Source organism: Hylaeus anthracinus, unplaced genomic scaffold (genome assembly GCF_026225885.1).
Source record: "Hylaeus anthracinus isolate JK02 unplaced genomic scaffold, UHH_iyHylAnth1.0_haploid 11985, whole genome shotgun sequence".
NCBI classification, from domain to species: Eukaryota; Metazoa; Arthropoda; class Insecta; order Hymenoptera; family Colletidae; genus Hylaeus; species Hylaeus anthracinus.
Genome location: NW_026534333.1, coordinates 1,097,770 through 1,115,201, shown reverse-complemented (window position 1 = coordinate 1,115,201; position 17,432 = coordinate 1,097,770). Strand labels below are relative to the sequence as shown.

Below are 17,432 nucleotides of genomic sequence, written 5' to 3'. Positions count from 1 at the left end.
TCGGATCACGCGATGTCAAGTGCGACGATGTTTCTCGTTACGAAGAACAAGTTACTCTTACACGTTTTAAAGCTACTCTTTAGTGTGTCGAATTAAAATTTCTATTGAAATTAAAATTTTCTATTCGAACGAAAATTTTCTATTGCAAGTAAAAATGTTCTATTATCGCATATTAAAATTTCTCACGTCAATTGAGATTTTGTATTTTGTTAAATTAATTAAGAAAGGAGAAAGTACGTTCAGCGATATCTATGAGCTTTGCCTGATAACATTGAATTATTAATTTCATAAATGAACACTATTTCCAAGCATTTATGGCGCTGGCAGCACAGGTGCCTCGGACCAAAGCGTGTTATCGTAAGTAAACAGTGATTGCTTACGGTGCACGGCAGTTCAGTAACAACTTCTACAATTTTTTACCTTTGATCCTATTTTCACCTAAGTGAGTTATAAAAACCGTATGCTTTTACTACTATATATTCGTGCATTTTCACTTGCAACACAAGCGGTTTTTTGTTATCAAACTTACATTCATAGGTTAACAGACAAAATTGTATTCAAATAATGAATAATAAATAAAAAATTCTTTGCAACATTTGTTTCATTGAATAGTTAAATTTGTATTTATACATTGTAAAGAATTGCATTCGATTATTCAAAATATGTATGCAATACGTGTCTATTGTTTATTTGTTATTCAAAATCTGTATCTAGATAAGATAATTTTGTCCATCTCTGCTATTAATTATCACTCACGTTTTATATCGTTCATTTACACGTTGCTTAAACAAGTCTTTATTTCCGAATGGTAATCAAAGTCATACACACTGCACATGTATGTATAAGTGTATAACCCACGTAAGGGCTAAAAGTATGACCTTAATCGACAGAAAGGTTATGTAGTTTTCATTTGTCTTAATCCGAAACTTTAGCTTCGTAGAAATTAGTCTGATAGTCAACGTGTTAAACTATCGTATTAAATGACAAGACATTCCAGTGATACGATAGCGATGAGCAACGGTGATCTAATCTTTCTCGAGTAAAATCATTTGAAGATAAGGGCTCCGACATCGCATAAACCGATAATTTATTATATTATAGAGAGTGAGTCACGGAAATGAGAGTTTCTTGGTACAAACATAATCGTCATAGTTTTGTTTCTCCCAAAGTCATTCTTTTCTATGTACAAGTATATTTCAACAACAAAAACATGATAAATTAAAACTCTTTGGGCCCAATACGTTAGGAGAAAGCAGGAACTTCCCACAATGCCATTTATAACATTATTCACGACTTACCCTGTATATGTATAGGGTGGTCACATGCGTCGTACTATAAAGAAAAAAATTGTACAAGAAATTACGATACACTTTGGGCTCCATAACAGCGCGCCATATCGAGGTTATGTTTTATAATAGCACTTAAGACTGTTCACCGTCTTTTATGTAGTTTTTCTTTACTACCACATATGTATTTTGCTTTCTCCATAAATTCCAGTCCTATCCTCTCACAACTACATACGACATAGCCGATAAAAAGTCACTTCGAATTTCAAAGATTTTTTATCGATTGCTCCATCGATTCAGATGGACAGAATGTTTTCATTACACCCTATACAGGATCAGCGCAATGACACATCCGTTCACGCAACGGCATACTTGGATGATAATAGGGTCTTACATACAGGGTGTTGTTTTTACACCATACGTATCTATAACACTGCTGCATTTTTCTAAAATACCAAAAATAAGGCAAATGTCCTGATTAACATTAAATTTCTTCGGAATAATATTTTTCATAAAAGAAAAGTCTTTGAAAATTTTATGTAAAAGATGAAAATTTTGCAGGGACTGATCTGGCATTCAACGTCATATAATTTAAAAAAATATCTTTTGCCTTGAAAATTTAAAATGTAACCCAGATCTATCTTTTCTCTAACGGTTTATATACCTCTAAAAAAAAAAAAATATTGAAATGCTTGTGTTTGAGGAAACACACTGTAGATCATGCTCGATCCAGCAAGTATTTATTAACGCGTGGGCGGTAGATCGCAGCGCGTATTTGCACGCGAGTTCAACATTCACGTTTAGTAGTCGCTGGACGATAGACTGGACTGGACTAAACAACGCTATTGTCGTAAACAACTTTTCAAAACAAGCTACGTTAGTGCAGTGAACCTCAGTGAACCCTATTTCGATCGCTATAAATACAACACCATCTTTAAATACAGTCACAGTTTCATCGATGAAACTGTCACACGATATCGTACCAATGTGAAAATTAGTCGTTAAAGTAAGTGATCGATAGTGAACTATGAATATTCCTAAATAAGTTTTCAAATTGGTTCATAATTGTGATTGAATTAGAATATTAAAATTGGATGAAATTTGATATTGATCGCATCCTTTGATTACGTACTTCGTCATCGAATTGCTTAATTATCAACATGCACATATCGATATCGTTCCCATCGCTAGCTACAGGGTGTCGGCCCATGCGCGTGAGTAGTGAATCGTGATCCACGTAAATTTCGTAAACCCACGTGTAGCAACTTCACGATACTCGCTTAGCGTTCCTTTCCACAATCGTACACCAACTGTTCTTTCCTACTACGTCTATCTCATTGTATCTCTGCTCAATGAACGTATACGTCTGTCCGTAAAGTTTTACTTTCGCAACGCCTTTCCCTTTTCCTGTGGTTGGTCGAGAGTTTCTTGGAAGACCAAGTTCTCCACTTTTACGCGCGCATTGGGAAGTGTCACGCGTCTCTACGCACACACGAGCAAACCAACAGCAAACCAATGAAACCAAGCCTGTCTCACTCTCTCGTTGCAGCTAAACGTTAGTCTGCACGCGGTAAGATGGCCGTGTACAGGCTGCGCTCATCGTTTGGTCGCGTCTGTTTTTCTCTGTACTTTCTTACGGTCGCAGTGCTGTGTCAGGAGCAACTATCGTCTGGTAGTCGATACTATAGTCGTGATGGTGTCTACGTGCCAACGAACGGGACGGATTATCGGACCGACACGTATATTTACAAGGACAGGAGGTACGGTTACCGTCCCAGTTACCTGGATCCTGTTTACAGAGGACACATCAAACCAACGGACGATCGGTATCACCGCCAGGTAAGTCGGACAATGCAAAAGAAAAGAGCCAGTGATCAAATCACGTCGTAAACATTGTGCTTTCTTTTGAATATTTGTCTATCTACGGTCATTCCAAGAAATATTAGGTCATTGTATGTAACGTAGCTTTCTCGTTACACACAGCGCTAAAACAGATAGGCGAAATTCTCATCTAGATGAGAGTCTCTAACATTAAATGAGTGATACATAACTTGTAATAATATTATGTTTCTCGTTGAACGATTCGTGTGTAGCGCGTGCGAAGAATTTCGAGAGACTATGATATTGTAAAAAAAGAAAGTACAGACATTAATTTTCGATTATTTTGTCTGAATCGTGAAAAGTTTCCTTCTAAATATAAGTTATATAAATAGTAAAGTCTGTAAATAAAGTCCCGCCAAAAGTATTTTGTATAAAAATTTTGTCTAGTATTGCTTCATAAGTTTTCTTGAACATTTTCTTTTTAAATTGAAAATACCATTTCCTTTATTGTGTAACATTACATAAAATTTAGAAAAAACTTCCCTATAAAAGGGTCCTTCCATTTAAGGATGTTATAAATTTTAATACCCATATCCTAGAATTACTATCCAATTCATTTTGAAAATAAAGAGTAATTAATTACTTGTAGGACACACCTGCAAGACTTCCTCTGCCTGGAATACTAGGTGGCTGGCGAGAAGATCTACAAGGAAGAGAACGGCCAGATTCAAAAAATTTACCTAGAGACGTAACAGTTGACACAAATTATGGACAAATACAAGGATTCAAGGTGTATTTATATGATGATCCGCAAGCAAGACACAGACCTTGGAGTTTGCCAGTTGAAAGAGTTACAAAACATGTTAACGTATTTCTGGGTATTCCTTATGCCATGCCACCTATTAGGGAGGGTCGTTTCAAGCCTCCCAGACCTCACAGAGGTTGGCAGTTAATGCAAGCTGTCGATTGGGGTCCAGCATGTCCTCAACCTAGTGCATATACTGGTGCCACTAAAGGAATCAGAGATGTAGACGAAGATTGTCTATATTTAAATATTTTTACACCAAATATTGATTCTGGACTTGCTCAACCATATGCTGTAATGTTTTACATTCATGGTGGAGAATTTACTCACGGAGCTAGTAACTTATTCCCTGCTCATATGTTGGCTGCATTTTACAATGTAGTAGTTGTATCTATTAATTATCGATTGGGAGCATTAGGATTTCTGAGTACAGGAGACGAGAACAGTCCTGGAAACTATGGAATTCTAGATCAAGCTATGGCACTACAATGGGTGTATGATAATATTAGGGCTTTCAATGGTAATCCAGAAGCAATAACACTTTTTGGACCTGGTGCTGGTGCAGCAAGTGCTGGACTGCTAATGGTTTCACCTAGAACCAGTGAAATGGTATCCAAAGTAATAGCTCAATCAGGTTCTGCATTGGCAGACTGGGCAGTTATAATAGACAAATACAGAGCACAGAATACATCCAGAGTATATGCTGAAATGTTGGGCTGTAGTATAGAAAGCAGTTGGAAATTGGTGCAGTGTTTGAAAGATGGTCGAAGTTTTCTAGAATTGGGTAATTCTGAATTGAAGCCACATATTGGAATGTTTCCATGGGCTCCTGTGTTAGACGTTAATTTCACTGTACCAAGCGATAATTGGTTTGAAGACTGGAGAGCATCTGATTGGCGTTTCTTTCTTGAAACACCAGAAAATAGTATTAAAAATTATAAATTCAAACAGAACTTGGCATACATGGCTGGTGTAACTACTCAAGAGGCATCATATATTATATGTACGTAATTTATAATTTCACTTGCCATATTTATATTTTAATAATCATTTTCTGTAATTTCAGATAACAATGTTACACTGGCAAGGAATCAATATGTAATAGATCCAGAATTATTCGATCAAAAAATTTGGGAACTCGTTCTTAGGTACAATTACACCCTCAATCCTCAAGGCGTTTATGAAGCTATAAAGTATATGTACACATATTGGCCTGATCCAAAAAATATTACACACATTCGCGATCAGTACATCAATGTAAGTTTTATGCATTGCAATTATAACTTTAGTTTTTATAATTGTATTTTTTATACAAATTAATGTCATGTTGTCTATCCAGCTATTATCAGATTTTCATTACGTGGCTCCTTTTGACAAAATTGCAAAGTTATTGGTAGAGAGACACGTACCTACTTATTTGTACGTGTTAAATACTACCATAGAAGCACTAAAATTGCCACAGTGGCGTAGAGTACCTCACGATACTGAACTTCTTTGGCTGACTGGCGCACCTTTCATGGATATCGGTAGGTGTGCGATACTTGACAATTCTCTTTTAAGATAACAAAATGATAACAAAATGCTATTCTTTCAGAATTTTTTCCTCAGAAATGGAAATTGAAGCGAGACATGTGGACAGACAACGATCGCAATATGAGTCACTTCTTCATGAAAGCGTTTTCCAATTTTGCAACCTATGGGTATGCTCATTAATATCTTAAATGATTTCTTTTTTTTTTCTTTTTTTTTTTTTTTTTTTAATGGAGATCATGTTATTAATTATATTATAGAAATCCAACCCCGTCGCAAATTGTGGGGTTACACTTCGATGTTGCTAGGCAAGGGCAATTACGCTATCTGAACATTAATACTACTTTCAACAGTTCAATTTTATTCAATTATCGACAAACTGAAAGTGCATTTTGGTCCGTTTACTTGCCAACTGTTATTGGTCGTTTAGTGCCTACGTATCCTCCAGTTACCGAAGTAAGCAAACTATTTTCTTTTTATATCTCTTGTGTAAGATATTTACACTCGAAAATATCTTTATTTATTCAATTCTACGTTTATTACAGTATTGGTGGGAACCGAAGCAGCCTTTGCAAATTGCGTTTTGGTCAGTTTCTACCGCGTGTCTGCTGTTGATTGTACTATCCGTTGTGTGCTGCATGCTTTGGCGCAATGCCAAGAGGTAAGAAAAGGTAAACAGAACCAAAGCTCTTACTACATTTATCTGTAGTGCATGCGGGAGATGGTTCTGGTTTTACTATCGAACTACACGAATTACATTGTAAGGGATCGTAGGTTTAATCCATTTAAAAATTCATATAAGAATTTCATGTATTAATCCAATTTCTGCTTATAATTCAAGCAGCAAAACCAGGGCTGCCAGAATATATGCAGGTAATTCGAGTACTGATCATATGGTGTCTGGCATATTATTGTGTACTTTACAGCACAGCTTCTAAATCTTGACAATGAGTTTCTCTGATAAAATAATAAAATAAGAAGCTTCGACAACCATAGTTTATTTCTTTATAGACGTTTCAATGTGAACATTTTGGTTCATATCAATATGATAGGGCACAAAAAAAAAGTTTAAATACTCTGCCATGTAACGGTAACCTAGACAGAAATAAACTGTGCTTGTTAAAACTACACATTTTATTATTTTGTTTTTGAATATGGCAAGCAACACATACTATATGACTCAATTTCTCTCACTTCAAAGGTTACAGTATCTTCATTTGGCATTTTCACAGTATTATTTGCTCATTCACTTTCTACACTTACTGGGAGGTATTTGCAATTAGTAGGTGGTACATATCTTTACTGTCTTCTGCGATTCCGTTTGCAGACAATCTGATCACTACTATAGCGGGGACATCTTGATGGTACGAGACGATGAGCCCTCGGAGGGAATCGAGAATCTGACTCGTCCCTCGAAGGAAAACCTTTACGAATATCGCGATGCACCAAATGTCAGATCCAGAATGCCGCGACAAAATGAATCGAAGCTTCAAGAACGATTAACACAGAACAGGAAGTTCAGTTCAACCCCGTCCCTCAGAAGCAACTCCAATATATCTTTGAAGGACATGCGCTCCGACGGATTTGTTACCAGCTCACCCAACGGTCATCCCAAGATAAACAAAGCGATGAGTCAAACTTCGTTATCTAAAAGCAAAAGCAAGACACAGCTAGTCCAAGGTGTTCCACAGACGGCTGTATGATAGCCTTTTATCGTGTGTAATTGGACGTACTTTTCGAAACTAGTACAATGGATGTCAATTTATATGAAACAAAACTCTAGTAGAGTGATGCTGATCGTTTTGTAAACGATTACAAAATTTTCGGAAACCGTGATTCTTTATTTATATAAGGAATACGTGGAAACTTTACTAACGATCGAAAAACTTAGAACGAACAAAAAAATAATAATTTTGAACACAAAGCTGTAATCATCTGCATTGGTTACAATTTCCCGAAAGGTTAAGAAATATCCCGTGTGTACGGGATCAAAAAAAAATGCGCGAACGACTGAATTTAATTAATATTTTAAGTTTCAGCTAAATATTTAATCCGTCCATAGAAATGTCGTTGTTACGCGTATGTAAAAACTTCTATTTTTTATCTAACACTGTACATATCGATACTTATTTTATACCTTTTTTACATTGATTTTATTCTTATAAGGATCGTCGTTGTGCCTCGTAGAATATATAAATGTTTTTTAAGGAGAACAATACACGCCACAATAGTAATATATTATACAATAATACAAGTCACGTCCGTGTAACTTTAAGAATCAATTCAATAGCCATAGGTTTAATAAAGTATGGGATTTTATATCTCTTTTCACTACGAAAGAGGTATCAGTGGCGCGTTATACTTCATGGGACTTCAACTGAAATACAATATCAACGTCCCGTCTAAAGAAAAAACGAAGAACTTTAATATAAAATAAATATTTAATCCAGCCTAATGATTCAAAATACTTCGGCAGGTGGTTTCTCTGTTTAGTAGGTTAACGCGTCACTGCACACTACTACATATCTAAACGGTGTATTTCTATACACCATCGTTTATAGTATTATTAAAGAACACGCGTAATTTGTAGTTGAACCGATCTCATTATTCTCATTGTCATAATTTCATTGACATAGGTTCACAGTTTAACCATTTGTAGTACCTAATTATACAGATGTATATTGTTATATCTTGCGAGAGATTTTATATATTTTGTCTAGCATATAAGGCGCATTCCGTACTAAGCAAATTTAATTGTATTTAACTAGTGTATTCGGTACCTTTTACACATAAATTGACGCTCTTACCATATTAATCTTTATTTGTTCGTTATTTTTTAATAAGAACAAAAATCATTACGGGAAAATGTTCATTGCAACGAAATACAATAACCGAAGTTCTTTTCTTCCTTGGATTCTATTCTAATTTATGCAAAGAATAAAATTTTTCTATCAGAATTTTTCTTTTTTTTTTTTTTTTTTCAAAAAGAAAAATAGAACTATTTTTCCTGCGATTTTGTATTGCATACATCACGTTCTTGTAGACGGCATTAGTCATAAGAATTTTAAATATACATTTCATAGTAATTTATTATAAATGTTTCAAAGCGTACAAAACTCTTTTTCGAACTTGAACGCGCCACTGAAGCGCTTCTGCCATGTCTATCTTGCTGACCATGTTAATCGAGTACCCCAGATTTAATATTGAGCCGTGGAACATGTATCGTATGTATTACGGTATCATAGACCGTCATTAAATAAGTTTTTGTAAAAAAAATAAATAAATAATAAAACCAAGTTTGACACGTTCTAATTATCGGTGACGCATCGAGTACACTTATCAGTTTATCATTTGCATTTGCTTAGATACCTCTTTTTATAATTCTCTGTTATCAATTATGCGATCCGTTCCCAATTACAACAACATTCATTGTTTACATTTAGTTGATAGGTATCGCAATAATCGCAATGTCCGCAGGCGATCCTTTTGATTTATCGCGAATTATTATTAAAAAAGACGAAGAAAGATGAACCCGAAAAAGGTAAAATTAATAACAGATGCGTGTATCGTCTTTTTTCCCCTGAAATATGTTGTTCATTCGTGTCGCGAACCACGCACAGAAACGTGTAACCAAGAACAAGGAACGAGTAGATCGCGAAGAACAATGTAAATACAAATTTGATCCTCTGGGTCTGGAGGTTAAACATCCTGGGACAGCGGTATTGCTTTTGCAATGTCAAGAGCAACCTATACTCTTAGCTGCGGCCGCTGCTCTCTCCAAGTATGGCAGCAAATCTCGAGGAAACCTAGAGGTCCTGTTCGACCTCGAAATTGTAGCAAGCGTTATCCCGCTAATCGAACACGAAAATCTATTTACTCGAAGGTTACTTGTCTAACAACTCTTAAGTAGCTGTAACAGGTCGTAAATCTACTATTTATCAGGATATCATACGAATAAAATGTTGTTTATGTGGTCAAAAACGTACTACGTTGAAAAATCATTTAAACCGTTCTATCACTCTTCAATTTGCTACCGCAATATTTAGATTTGCTGCAAAGCTATTGGCAGAGATGGCAGCCATTCCCAATGTTCGCAACTTCCTGCTAGACAGCGCCTACTACATTCCACATTTTGCAAATATTTTGGTCAACGACAAAGACCTCTTCATGCAGGAATTCTCCTCTGCGATATTAGCAGAAGTGTCGAAGGACATGTTCGGCGTTGCGCAATTATTGAAACAATGTTCGGATATGAACTTCCTGTTCAAGAGACTTCAGTCTCCAGATCCGGACGTGAAAAAGAACAATTTAGAAATTATGCAAAATCTCTTGCAAGATTCCACTGGAGCCAAAGAAATGATAGAAACGAAGGTTTGTTTAGACGAACGATCGATTTCGTGAAATCTCATTAATTTGGAAACTATACGCCCTCCATTGGAACATGAAAAGCGATTAAACAAAATCTCATCTAGATGTAACAGAATTACAAAACGACGAAATTACGAAAAAAACATTAAGAGAACAGCAGAATTTTACATCACTTTCAGGATTTTAATTTGAATCTTCTATACGATCTTTTCGACTCGCCTTATCGCGAAATCCAAGGATTAGCATTGAATATTGTGGGCGAGCTGGTCAGTAGGAACCAAGATGATCACTTGCAAAACCTTTTCAGAAGATCGAACGGTCTCCAGGCTTTGCTAAAGTTTTTAGATGTAAGACTCGATCTACTGCATCACATGTAACGCTTAATAGCGTACCTCTTCCAATTCAGAAAGAAGAATGCGCAGACCTTCATTCGGAGGTGCTCAGAATTCTCTGTTTGGCCTCCGATAATCCTGCAACGATCGATTTACTCAATGACATCGGAGGCATCAAAAGGCTTCTACGGTACACGCAAGACACGCCAAACTCGAAATTTTTCGTGGAAGCTCTTGATGTAGTCGTTCGCCTATCGCACACTCCCCTGGGCAGAAAAGTAACACGTTTCGTTTACCGTTGCTATAAATTAAGACATTCGTCGTCGACTCAATTTCATTAAACTTTCAGCGATGGGACACGATCTTGAGAATTACGATTATATTTAATATCGTTATTTCGTTTTCACGATTGGGATAACCAAAAGTTTCTTCCAATTTTTTTACTTTCCATATCCATTTTCAGCAAATGCTCGATCTGAATAACAGTGTTTAAATTTTATCCTGTGTACACCATTTCGTAATTTTCGAACTTCTCTTCCATATCAAAATAATGAAGTATTTTTACCTTACTTTAGATAGCAAGTAGACAGTCGAAAAGTTACGCTATTCTTCTATCATAACTGATTTAACGTTTATCTATTTGAAAGGCACTGTACACCTACGGGATTATCGATCATTTATTGGTGACATTGTCTGGCAACGTGCAGTCCAATATCTACGAGATCAGCTGTCGCGGTATCGGTATGATGACTCTTCACAACGACGCTGCTAAAGAACTGACCGAGAGCAATTGCGTAAAGAATGTTTTAGGTACTCGACAAGCTACCAGTCTCCTCGAACCATTATCTACTTCGCTAATTCGAAAAACATCAGTTTGCTTTCATTCACAGATATACTGAAAAATGAAAACTTGAAATGGACTATAAGACAGGCAGCCATGTTTGCATTGAACCAATTGCTGAAGTGCGACACGAAGAATTGCCGCTATTTCTTGGATACCCATGGACAGGTAGACACGTTGGACATACGAGATCGTTTGAACAGCTCTAGAACTGTCATTTAGATGAAGAACGCTTTCGCATTCCCTTAGAATTATCTCGTATGGCTGATGAAGCAAACAACGGGAAAAGTTCCTATAGAAATATTGGTGGGAGCCGTCGAGTCCCTAACGACGATCGCCAGGAATCGATCATTAAGAAATGTCATCGTTAACAGCAACACGGTGGATACAGTATGCGCATCGTTCGAAGTAAATCCCTTCGGTATATTTACGTAAGAGAGATAAGTCAACGAAATTGTTGTTGATTTACGGAAAAATTGAACGAATATAAAACCTTGGAACTGAAACGGATTCTTGTTAGTTGACGTGTCCAATGATGAACGACTACAAAATCGCCTGCTGCGATACTATAGCCATACTGTGCGTAGACAAGATTGGAAGGTCCGCTTTCCTGAAGGCTCCTGGACCGCGCAAATTATACAATTTATTGGTCGACGTCAAATCGATCCCAGTAAGGAATGCAGCCGTACAATTGATACAATCGTTATGCGCGGATCCGAGTCTAGCGGACGCTTTCGTTCAAGCCAGATATTTAAACTTGTGAGTCCGTTTTGGAACCTTAATATACAGATCGGGGACACGCGTTTCCGATCGTTCCAATAATCGATAAAAACGATACCCAAGCATGGTGAACAACCGCACGACCGCGATAGGCGTGCCCACGTGGGACACGTGCATAGAGGCGCTCTTCGACTCGCACCTGCCAATCAAGTTTGCTTTCACTGGACGACTTTCTCTGCACGATGTCACCCAAAACGGATTTTACGTTCTTCGTAGAAACGTCTGCCCGTACGGCCATGTCTTGTTACCGTTATATATGTATATTCCATTGAAAGTATTGGGTTGTTCGGAATGTCCATGCCGATTTTTGATAGGTGGTGCAGGTCTGAATATGTCGAAGTTCCTGAAAACAAATAACGTATATATATATGTACATCCCTTTAAAGGTGGAAAGGTTGCGGAACAAAATGGTACCTACGTAATTCAATAAATATATATTACAATTCAAATGTGCCATTGAAGTTTTCTTCAAAATTGGCACGAACTTTCTGGACAACCTAATATCAAGTTTTGCAGGATAAAGTACCTATCGACACGAATCTACGTATTCCAACATACCCGAGACACTCGACAGTTATCATCTCAAACATTAAATATAATTTATAACGTCATAATCTTCAAATAAGTTTGAGACTTGGGTGATAAATTTGGGTACCGAATTCTGTAATACACCAATGGAAAATTCTTAACACAAAATAGCTTTCATTTTCTTTCCATACTGGCCATCCGGTTTCAACCTTGATCAGGTTTCCGATATTGGACGATATCTTTCGGTTCAAGTTCTGCCCACTGGAGCCTGTTTACGTCGTGAACTGTGTTCAGGCTTACGAATCGAGCACTAATTTAGCATCTCCGAGTCGATCAATTTTAGAAGGTTACAATGTTTATTTGCACTTGTCAATTGCGATCAGCGCGTGTCATATCTTTGGTTCCCTAGATCCCGTTCAGATGAGCATAGAAGACCTTACCCGTACAGGAATATTCATGTCCAGCGAATTGCAAAATCTAGTGATGGACTCGAAATTCGGTCGTCTCCAATGCGACTCTTGCCTCTACGATTACGTAGAGTTATTCAAGTGCAAACTCGTCGCGGCAGAGTCTAAATGCGTGTACGTGTCTTTTAAGGAAGGCATGGCTTTACAGCGAATAGTTCCAAAGTTCAAAAAGCTTTCTAACGCTTTCCTACACTGACACTCCAGACATCTATTCACATAAAAGTCTGCGTGTTTATGACTACTCTATAACTTCTACTACTTTCGTGCAATCCAGAACATCAAAGGTAAGACAGGGATTGGCGAACGTAAATTACGTGGCTTCGCGCGCCAAGATGTTAGCAAAGTTCGTCGCGAGGAAAATGTCGGGACCTGACCCCCTGATCGGATGCGTGGATCATCAGCTGGAAATCCACTTGAAGGAAATCAAAGCCACCATAGAGACGAGCATCATACCATTGGGGATGCTCAGGGTCGGTTCTTACCTAGAAAGAGCCTTGCTTTTCAAAGTGATAGCTGACAGAATACATCTACCAGCTGCTCTGGTGCGAGGAGAGTACGGGAAAACTTGGGTCGAAGTAGCGGTTCCACAGGTATCTTAAAATTATTTTATAAACTCAGGAATAAATTCACAAATAATGACAAATTAATAAATCTTAACAAACTATATGCTTCAGAAAACACTGATCTTTTAACTTCTTTTAACTTGTTTTAACAATTGTGCAGGTGGAAGGACCAGTCGAAGAAACTTCGTTTAAACCTTATCTCGACAGGGACACCTCTTGTCCAGAATTTGTAACATTACAAACTATACCACCGTATTCATGCAAGGATTCTGATAAAGACGCAGTTTCGATCGATAACCGTCAAACTGTTTTCCCGACGAAGCTGATGAAGCCTAATTTCATCGTCGATCTAATGGACTCGCCTGGAGATCTAATCCCAATTAACTGTCACCGAGCTAGGTTTTATTACGAAACGCAACGGGTCTGCGACAAACTATGTCGCGATTGACATATTCGTTGATTCGAAAAAAATGATTATACTGTTCGGAACACATGTTGAATTTACAAATAGTCGGTTAAATTAAAATTACTCAAATAAAGACGTTGCGTCCCATATTGTTCGAATAATATTAATAATATTAGAACGAAAAACTAATAAATTATAAATTCAACGTATACACTGAAAAGGCAAATTAACATAACAATATTAATACGTAATCGCAGGACTGCAATTTGTGTGCGCGAACTGTTTATTTTTGTTTAGATAAATCTATTACAAAATCGATTCGCTGAATTCTCACTCACTCTCACTCACTCTCTCTTTGGGTTATAGAAAGTTGATGATAGTTTACAAAATTACGCTGTAATAAAATACAAATACATTATTTACACTAGTACACTAGTCCCATCGAACTATAAGACACAACTAAACGGATCAGTTTAGTACGTCGCTCAAATAAATTACTTTTCGTTGCAGCAGGGTACACTCCCATTGTTAACACGCTGACTGCAGAGAAAATTTAATTGAAAAATTGCTTGTGAACTCGCATTTATTACGATATTTAAGAAAGACGCGTGAACGGTCGCTGTGTAACGGTGCTGATACTGCCAACAGTCACAAATTAAACAAAATTAAACAAATGTCATTAAACAATGAACAAGTGTCACGATGCCAACTCTATTAAATGCCCGTATCGTTTAATCGAAACATTTGGTGTAACGTAGACAGCATCATTGCCTCCAGATTTGAAAGGTTGATCAGAAATGTGCAGCTAATTCACTTGCGTCATAAATATATATAAATTGCATCATAAATGGCAATCACTGTATTAAGACGTTCTACCAACTCCGCATAGCAATTCAATCGCAATCAAAGCTACGAATCGCAATTCGATTCACTGGGATGTGTAGAATGGCAATGTTTTGGCGTCTCCTAGTCTCACGAGTCCCAGGAAACTCTTTTCCGCTTCGAGTAGAGCGTATCTCGACGAACTGCCGACTTCCTTCAAGACCAATATATCGTTCTTGTTCAAACACGTCACCTGGGCGGAGAAACAGGACTGACTGAAGTCCCTGTCTTTGCCTGAATTGTAATTCTAAAAATAAAATTTTCCTTTTTACTTCCTTTGCCTTTGTCTAGCATCCCTAATGCTCGATTTTTTCTTATTGTATATGTAATTAATTCTTCATGGTACAATTTGATATAAAAATCAGTGTAAATTTATATTTATCTGAAGCGTTGGTTAGACAGTTGATTAATTGGCCGGTTGAAAGGACGTCAGATAGCCGGATAGAATGTTAGACTCGAAGTAATGGATTAGTTGGATTAAAGCAGTACGTGCCAAACAGGATGTAATATTACGTTACGTAATAATATGTTGAAGTGCTTTTGGCAAAGCACACACCAATCTCACGCATTGCTTACATGCAAGGCCTGACTCTATGCTATGGTTAATATCGATTCGCTAGGGAGCGTCCGCTTACCATGCACTGCAAGATCGGTCGATCGTTCACCTCCAAATGAAACCCAGCTTCGAAATGCTCGTCCATGTAATGAATCTGCGCGTATACCAGGTACAAACCGTCCTTGTTTATCACGAGACTTCCGTTGTTCTTCATGTCGAAGTGCTGATCCATACGAAGACCCTCCACCCAATCGCTCGCTCTCCACGCCTTGAAGACTCTATCGTCGTGACGGGCTCTCGAACTTCCGGTGTCATTTTTTCTTCTCCCTAGCAAGTTCTTATCGGCGCCGTAATGCGCGGCGAAGGTTTGTCTGGACGTGTGCAGGTTCTTTCGAAGCCTGCGGGCAGGTTTCTTCGGCTGTTCTTCTGTGCTTCGGATGTTCGAACTCTGTCCATCAACGGTAAGGGCACCGTGAACGGATTCCGAGTGGGTGTAATATTTCTTGGGAGGATGCCTGCCTCGAACTTCGAGCGACCTGCGCAACATAAAGAACCGGAAATCACGTTCTCTTCTATACAGTGTCTTGAAACCGTCTACTTAAAATTAACGTAATGATACTAGATTTATTAGAACACATTTAAAACAAGAAATCAACATTTTATGTCATCTATTGTCTTAATATATCGTCATTAACAAAACTTGATAGATTTACAATGTCCTATTAGAGACACCAAATATGTAAGAAACTTTTATACCTCACCCTCACAGTTCTCATCCAAAGTAACCCAAATGACAAGTTTCTGATTGCTAAATGAAACAACTCACGTGTCTTGCTTGTCCGCGACAGACCAGTCTTCCAGACTCTCGCGAAGACTAGACCCAGACGAGATCACCCTCTTTGAACCATGTTTATGTGCACCAATAGACCGTTTACGTTTCTCAGCCGCCTTCCACTCCAGGAAATCTTTCAAGCTTTCAGTGTCGGGAACGTCCCGTTTCTGCTTGGTACTATTCTTTTGCTCCTCTGCGTGATCCTCGGAAATCTTTTCCGCGACTTTTTCCACGTGTGGTTCCCTTTCGGCATTCTTGTGGTTCTCCCACATGTTTTTCTTCAATTCTTGCTTTACCTCTGCCTTGTGGACAGCTGCCAACAGTATCCTCATAGCGTCGTTTGAGGTTGGCTCCGGAGGAGACGGGACAGGGGCAATCGTCGACAACGAATCAGGGAAATCGGATGGTCGGGCACCGTAGATAGGTGTAGAGTGGTCCGAAGAATATTCGGGCCAATGCGAACCATCGTAGTCGGCATACTCGTATTCCATGTCATCGACGTCCAATTTATCCGAGTTGTCACTGTCCACTTTGTCGGAGTTGTCATCGTCACTGGACTCTCCAGCGTACACCTGCAGAAAGAAAAAATGATATATGAGCAGTTCCTTCTACAGTCAGGGTTTATCCGTTTTTATTATTATGTTAGGCTTCATCAGTCATTCATCAAACATGCTTACCATATACAAATTTCCATATCTTTCCAGTGTTTCCGTATGTTTGTTACAAGCTTGTAGAATGTTTGAATATCCAAATTTGTACTACTTACTAAGTTCTTGTGAGGTCGTAATTATACGAATGTTAAACAGCAATTATAAATGTTATTGACATTTCTCTACAACTGAAAGTATTTTTCTCGCAACACATCCTTCACTGCGACGCTCCCCCTACTTTAGAAAACACTTGTTTATATTGTAGACGCGCACAAGGCGGCACTCGAAACGATGCATGCTCCGAGACATCACAATCCCGCGACGAATTGCATAATTCATGCGATAACATTCGTATATCGAGCGGCATTCACCGCGTGCAAGTTTATCCGGGTCATCGAACCGTTTCGTGACCACACGCGGACACGTGCCTCTCGCTTATCTCCGACCTTTAATGTCATTCGTCCTCGGCGATAACCCCATTTTGTGTTTGTTATGAGAGATCCATGTGAGAGATGAGCGCCGGTTATCTCGTAATTAATACCGATGTCAGCGATTTAAACCAACGCGTACTTTCATCTAACTTCTACCGTCGATCTCATATTAAGGATCTCATATTAAGGATCTCATATTCTGGTAATCCGGCTTCAATTCGTTTTTTGAAACTTTTCGGAAGTATTAGGTTGTCCAGAAAGTTCGTGGCTATTTTTAAGAAAACTTCAAAGGCACATTTGAATTGTAATATACAGGGTGTCCGAAAAATGTTGTAACACCTTGAAAGGAGTGGT

At 38.0% G+C, this 17,432-nt stretch overlaps 4 protein-coding genes across 11 annotated transcripts in view; 3 read left to right on the top strand and 1 right to left on the bottom strand.

Annotated features, from left to right (window-relative positions):
* Positions 1-243: 243 nt before the first annotated feature.
* On the top strand, positions 244-8,264 carry LOC128887004 (acetylcholinesterase). Of its 8 annotated transcripts, none has more exons than XM_054142399.1 (9): positions 244-3,125; positions 3,757-4,915; positions 4,979-5,169; positions 5,252-5,438; positions 5,507-5,612; positions 5,703-5,898; positions 5,988-6,103; positions 6,287-6,315; positions 6,770-6,939. In XM_054142399.1, the coding sequence occupies exons 1-9, from the start codon at positions 2,862-2,864 to the stop codon at positions 6,802-6,804; spliced, it is 2,283 nt and encodes a 760-aa protein (XP_053998374.1). In that variant the 5' UTR covers positions 244-2,861; the 3' UTR covers positions 6,805-6,939. The 8 variants fall into 8 exon arrangements, 7 of the variants coding, with proteins under 7 accessions (XP_053998374.1, XP_053998372.1, XP_053998375.1 ...); XM_054142397.1 differs by having other exon boundaries at positions 6,284-6,315; XM_054142396.1 differs by lacking the exon at positions 6,287-6,315 and having other exon boundaries at positions 248-442; positions 2,932-3,125; positions 6,770-8,264.
* A 1,249-nt stretch (positions 8,265-9,513) lies between these two features.
* LOC128886764 (armadillo repeat-containing protein 3-like) lies at positions 9,514-11,509 on the top strand. The gene is made up of 6 exons (XM_054141927.1): positions 9,514-9,813; positions 9,990-10,157; positions 10,217-10,420; positions 10,790-10,952; positions 11,033-11,151; positions 11,233-11,509. The coding sequence occupies exons 1-6, from the start codon at positions 9,514-9,516 to the stop codon at positions 11,416-11,418; spliced, it is 1,140 nt and encodes a 379-aa protein (XP_053997902.1). The 3' UTR covers positions 11,419-11,509.
* A 9-nt stretch (positions 11,510-11,518) lies between these two features.
* On the top strand, positions 11,519-13,769 carry LOC128886763 (uncharacterized). Its single transcript, XM_054141926.1, has 5 exons — positions 11,519-11,742; positions 11,827-11,975; positions 12,701-12,872; positions 13,033-13,348; positions 13,482-13,769. The coding sequence occupies exons 1-5, from the start codon at positions 11,519-11,521 to the stop codon at positions 13,767-13,769; spliced, it is 1,149 nt and encodes a 382-aa protein (XP_053997901.1).
* Positions 13,770-13,987: 218 nt separating this feature from the next.
* Positions 13,988-17,432, bottom strand: part of LOC128887011 (protein eiger) — a 6,256-nt gene continuing 2,811 nt past the window's right edge. Inside the window, exons 2-4 of the mRNA XM_054142412.1 lie at positions 15,992-16,569; positions 15,245-15,701; positions 13,988-14,856 (exon numbers count right to left, since the gene is read on the bottom strand). Coding sequence (XP_053998387.1) covers positions 14,656-14,856; positions 15,245-15,701; positions 15,992-16,569 — 1,236 coding nt within the window. The 3' untranslated portion in view covers positions 13,988-14,655. The remainder of the gene's footprint in view (positions 14,857-15,244; positions 15,702-15,991; positions 16,570-17,432) is intronic.

Coding starts and splice junctions, on each gene's coding strand:
- LOC128887004 (XM_054142394.1), top strand. CDS start 2,862: ATGGCCGTGTACAGGCTGCGCTCATCGTTTGGTCGCGTCTGTTTTTCT. Junction 5,613..5,702: donor TCCAATTTTGCAACCTATGG/GTATGCTCATTA, acceptor ATTATATTATAG/AAATCCAACCCCGTCGCAAA. Junction 5,899..5,987: donor CGTATCCTCCAGTTACCGAA/GTAAGCAAACTA, acceptor CGTTTATTACAG/TATTGGTGGGAACCGAAGCA.
- LOC128886764 (XM_054141927.1), top strand. CDS start 9,514: ATGGCAGCCATTCCCAATGTTCGCAACTTCCTGCTAGACAGCGCCTAC. Junction 9,814..9,989: donor AAGAAATGATAGAAACGAAG/GTTTGTTTAGAC, acceptor CATCACTTTCAG/GATTTTAATTTGAATCTTCT. Junction 10,158..10,216: donor CTTTGCTAAAGTTTTTAGAT/GTAAGACTCGAT, acceptor CTTCCAATTCAG/AAAGAAGAATGCGCAGACCT.
- LOC128886763 (XM_054141926.1), top strand. CDS start 11,519: ATGAACGACTACAAAATCGCCTGCTGCGATACTATAGCCATACTGTGC. Junction 11,976..12,700: donor AAACGGATTTTACGTTCTTC/GTAGAAACGTCT, acceptor TTGGTTCCCTAG/ATCCCGTTCAGATGAGCATA. Junction 13,349..13,481: donor TCGAAGTAGCGGTTCCACAG/GTATCTTAAAAT, acceptor ACAATTGTGCAG/GTGGAAGGACCAGTCGAAGA.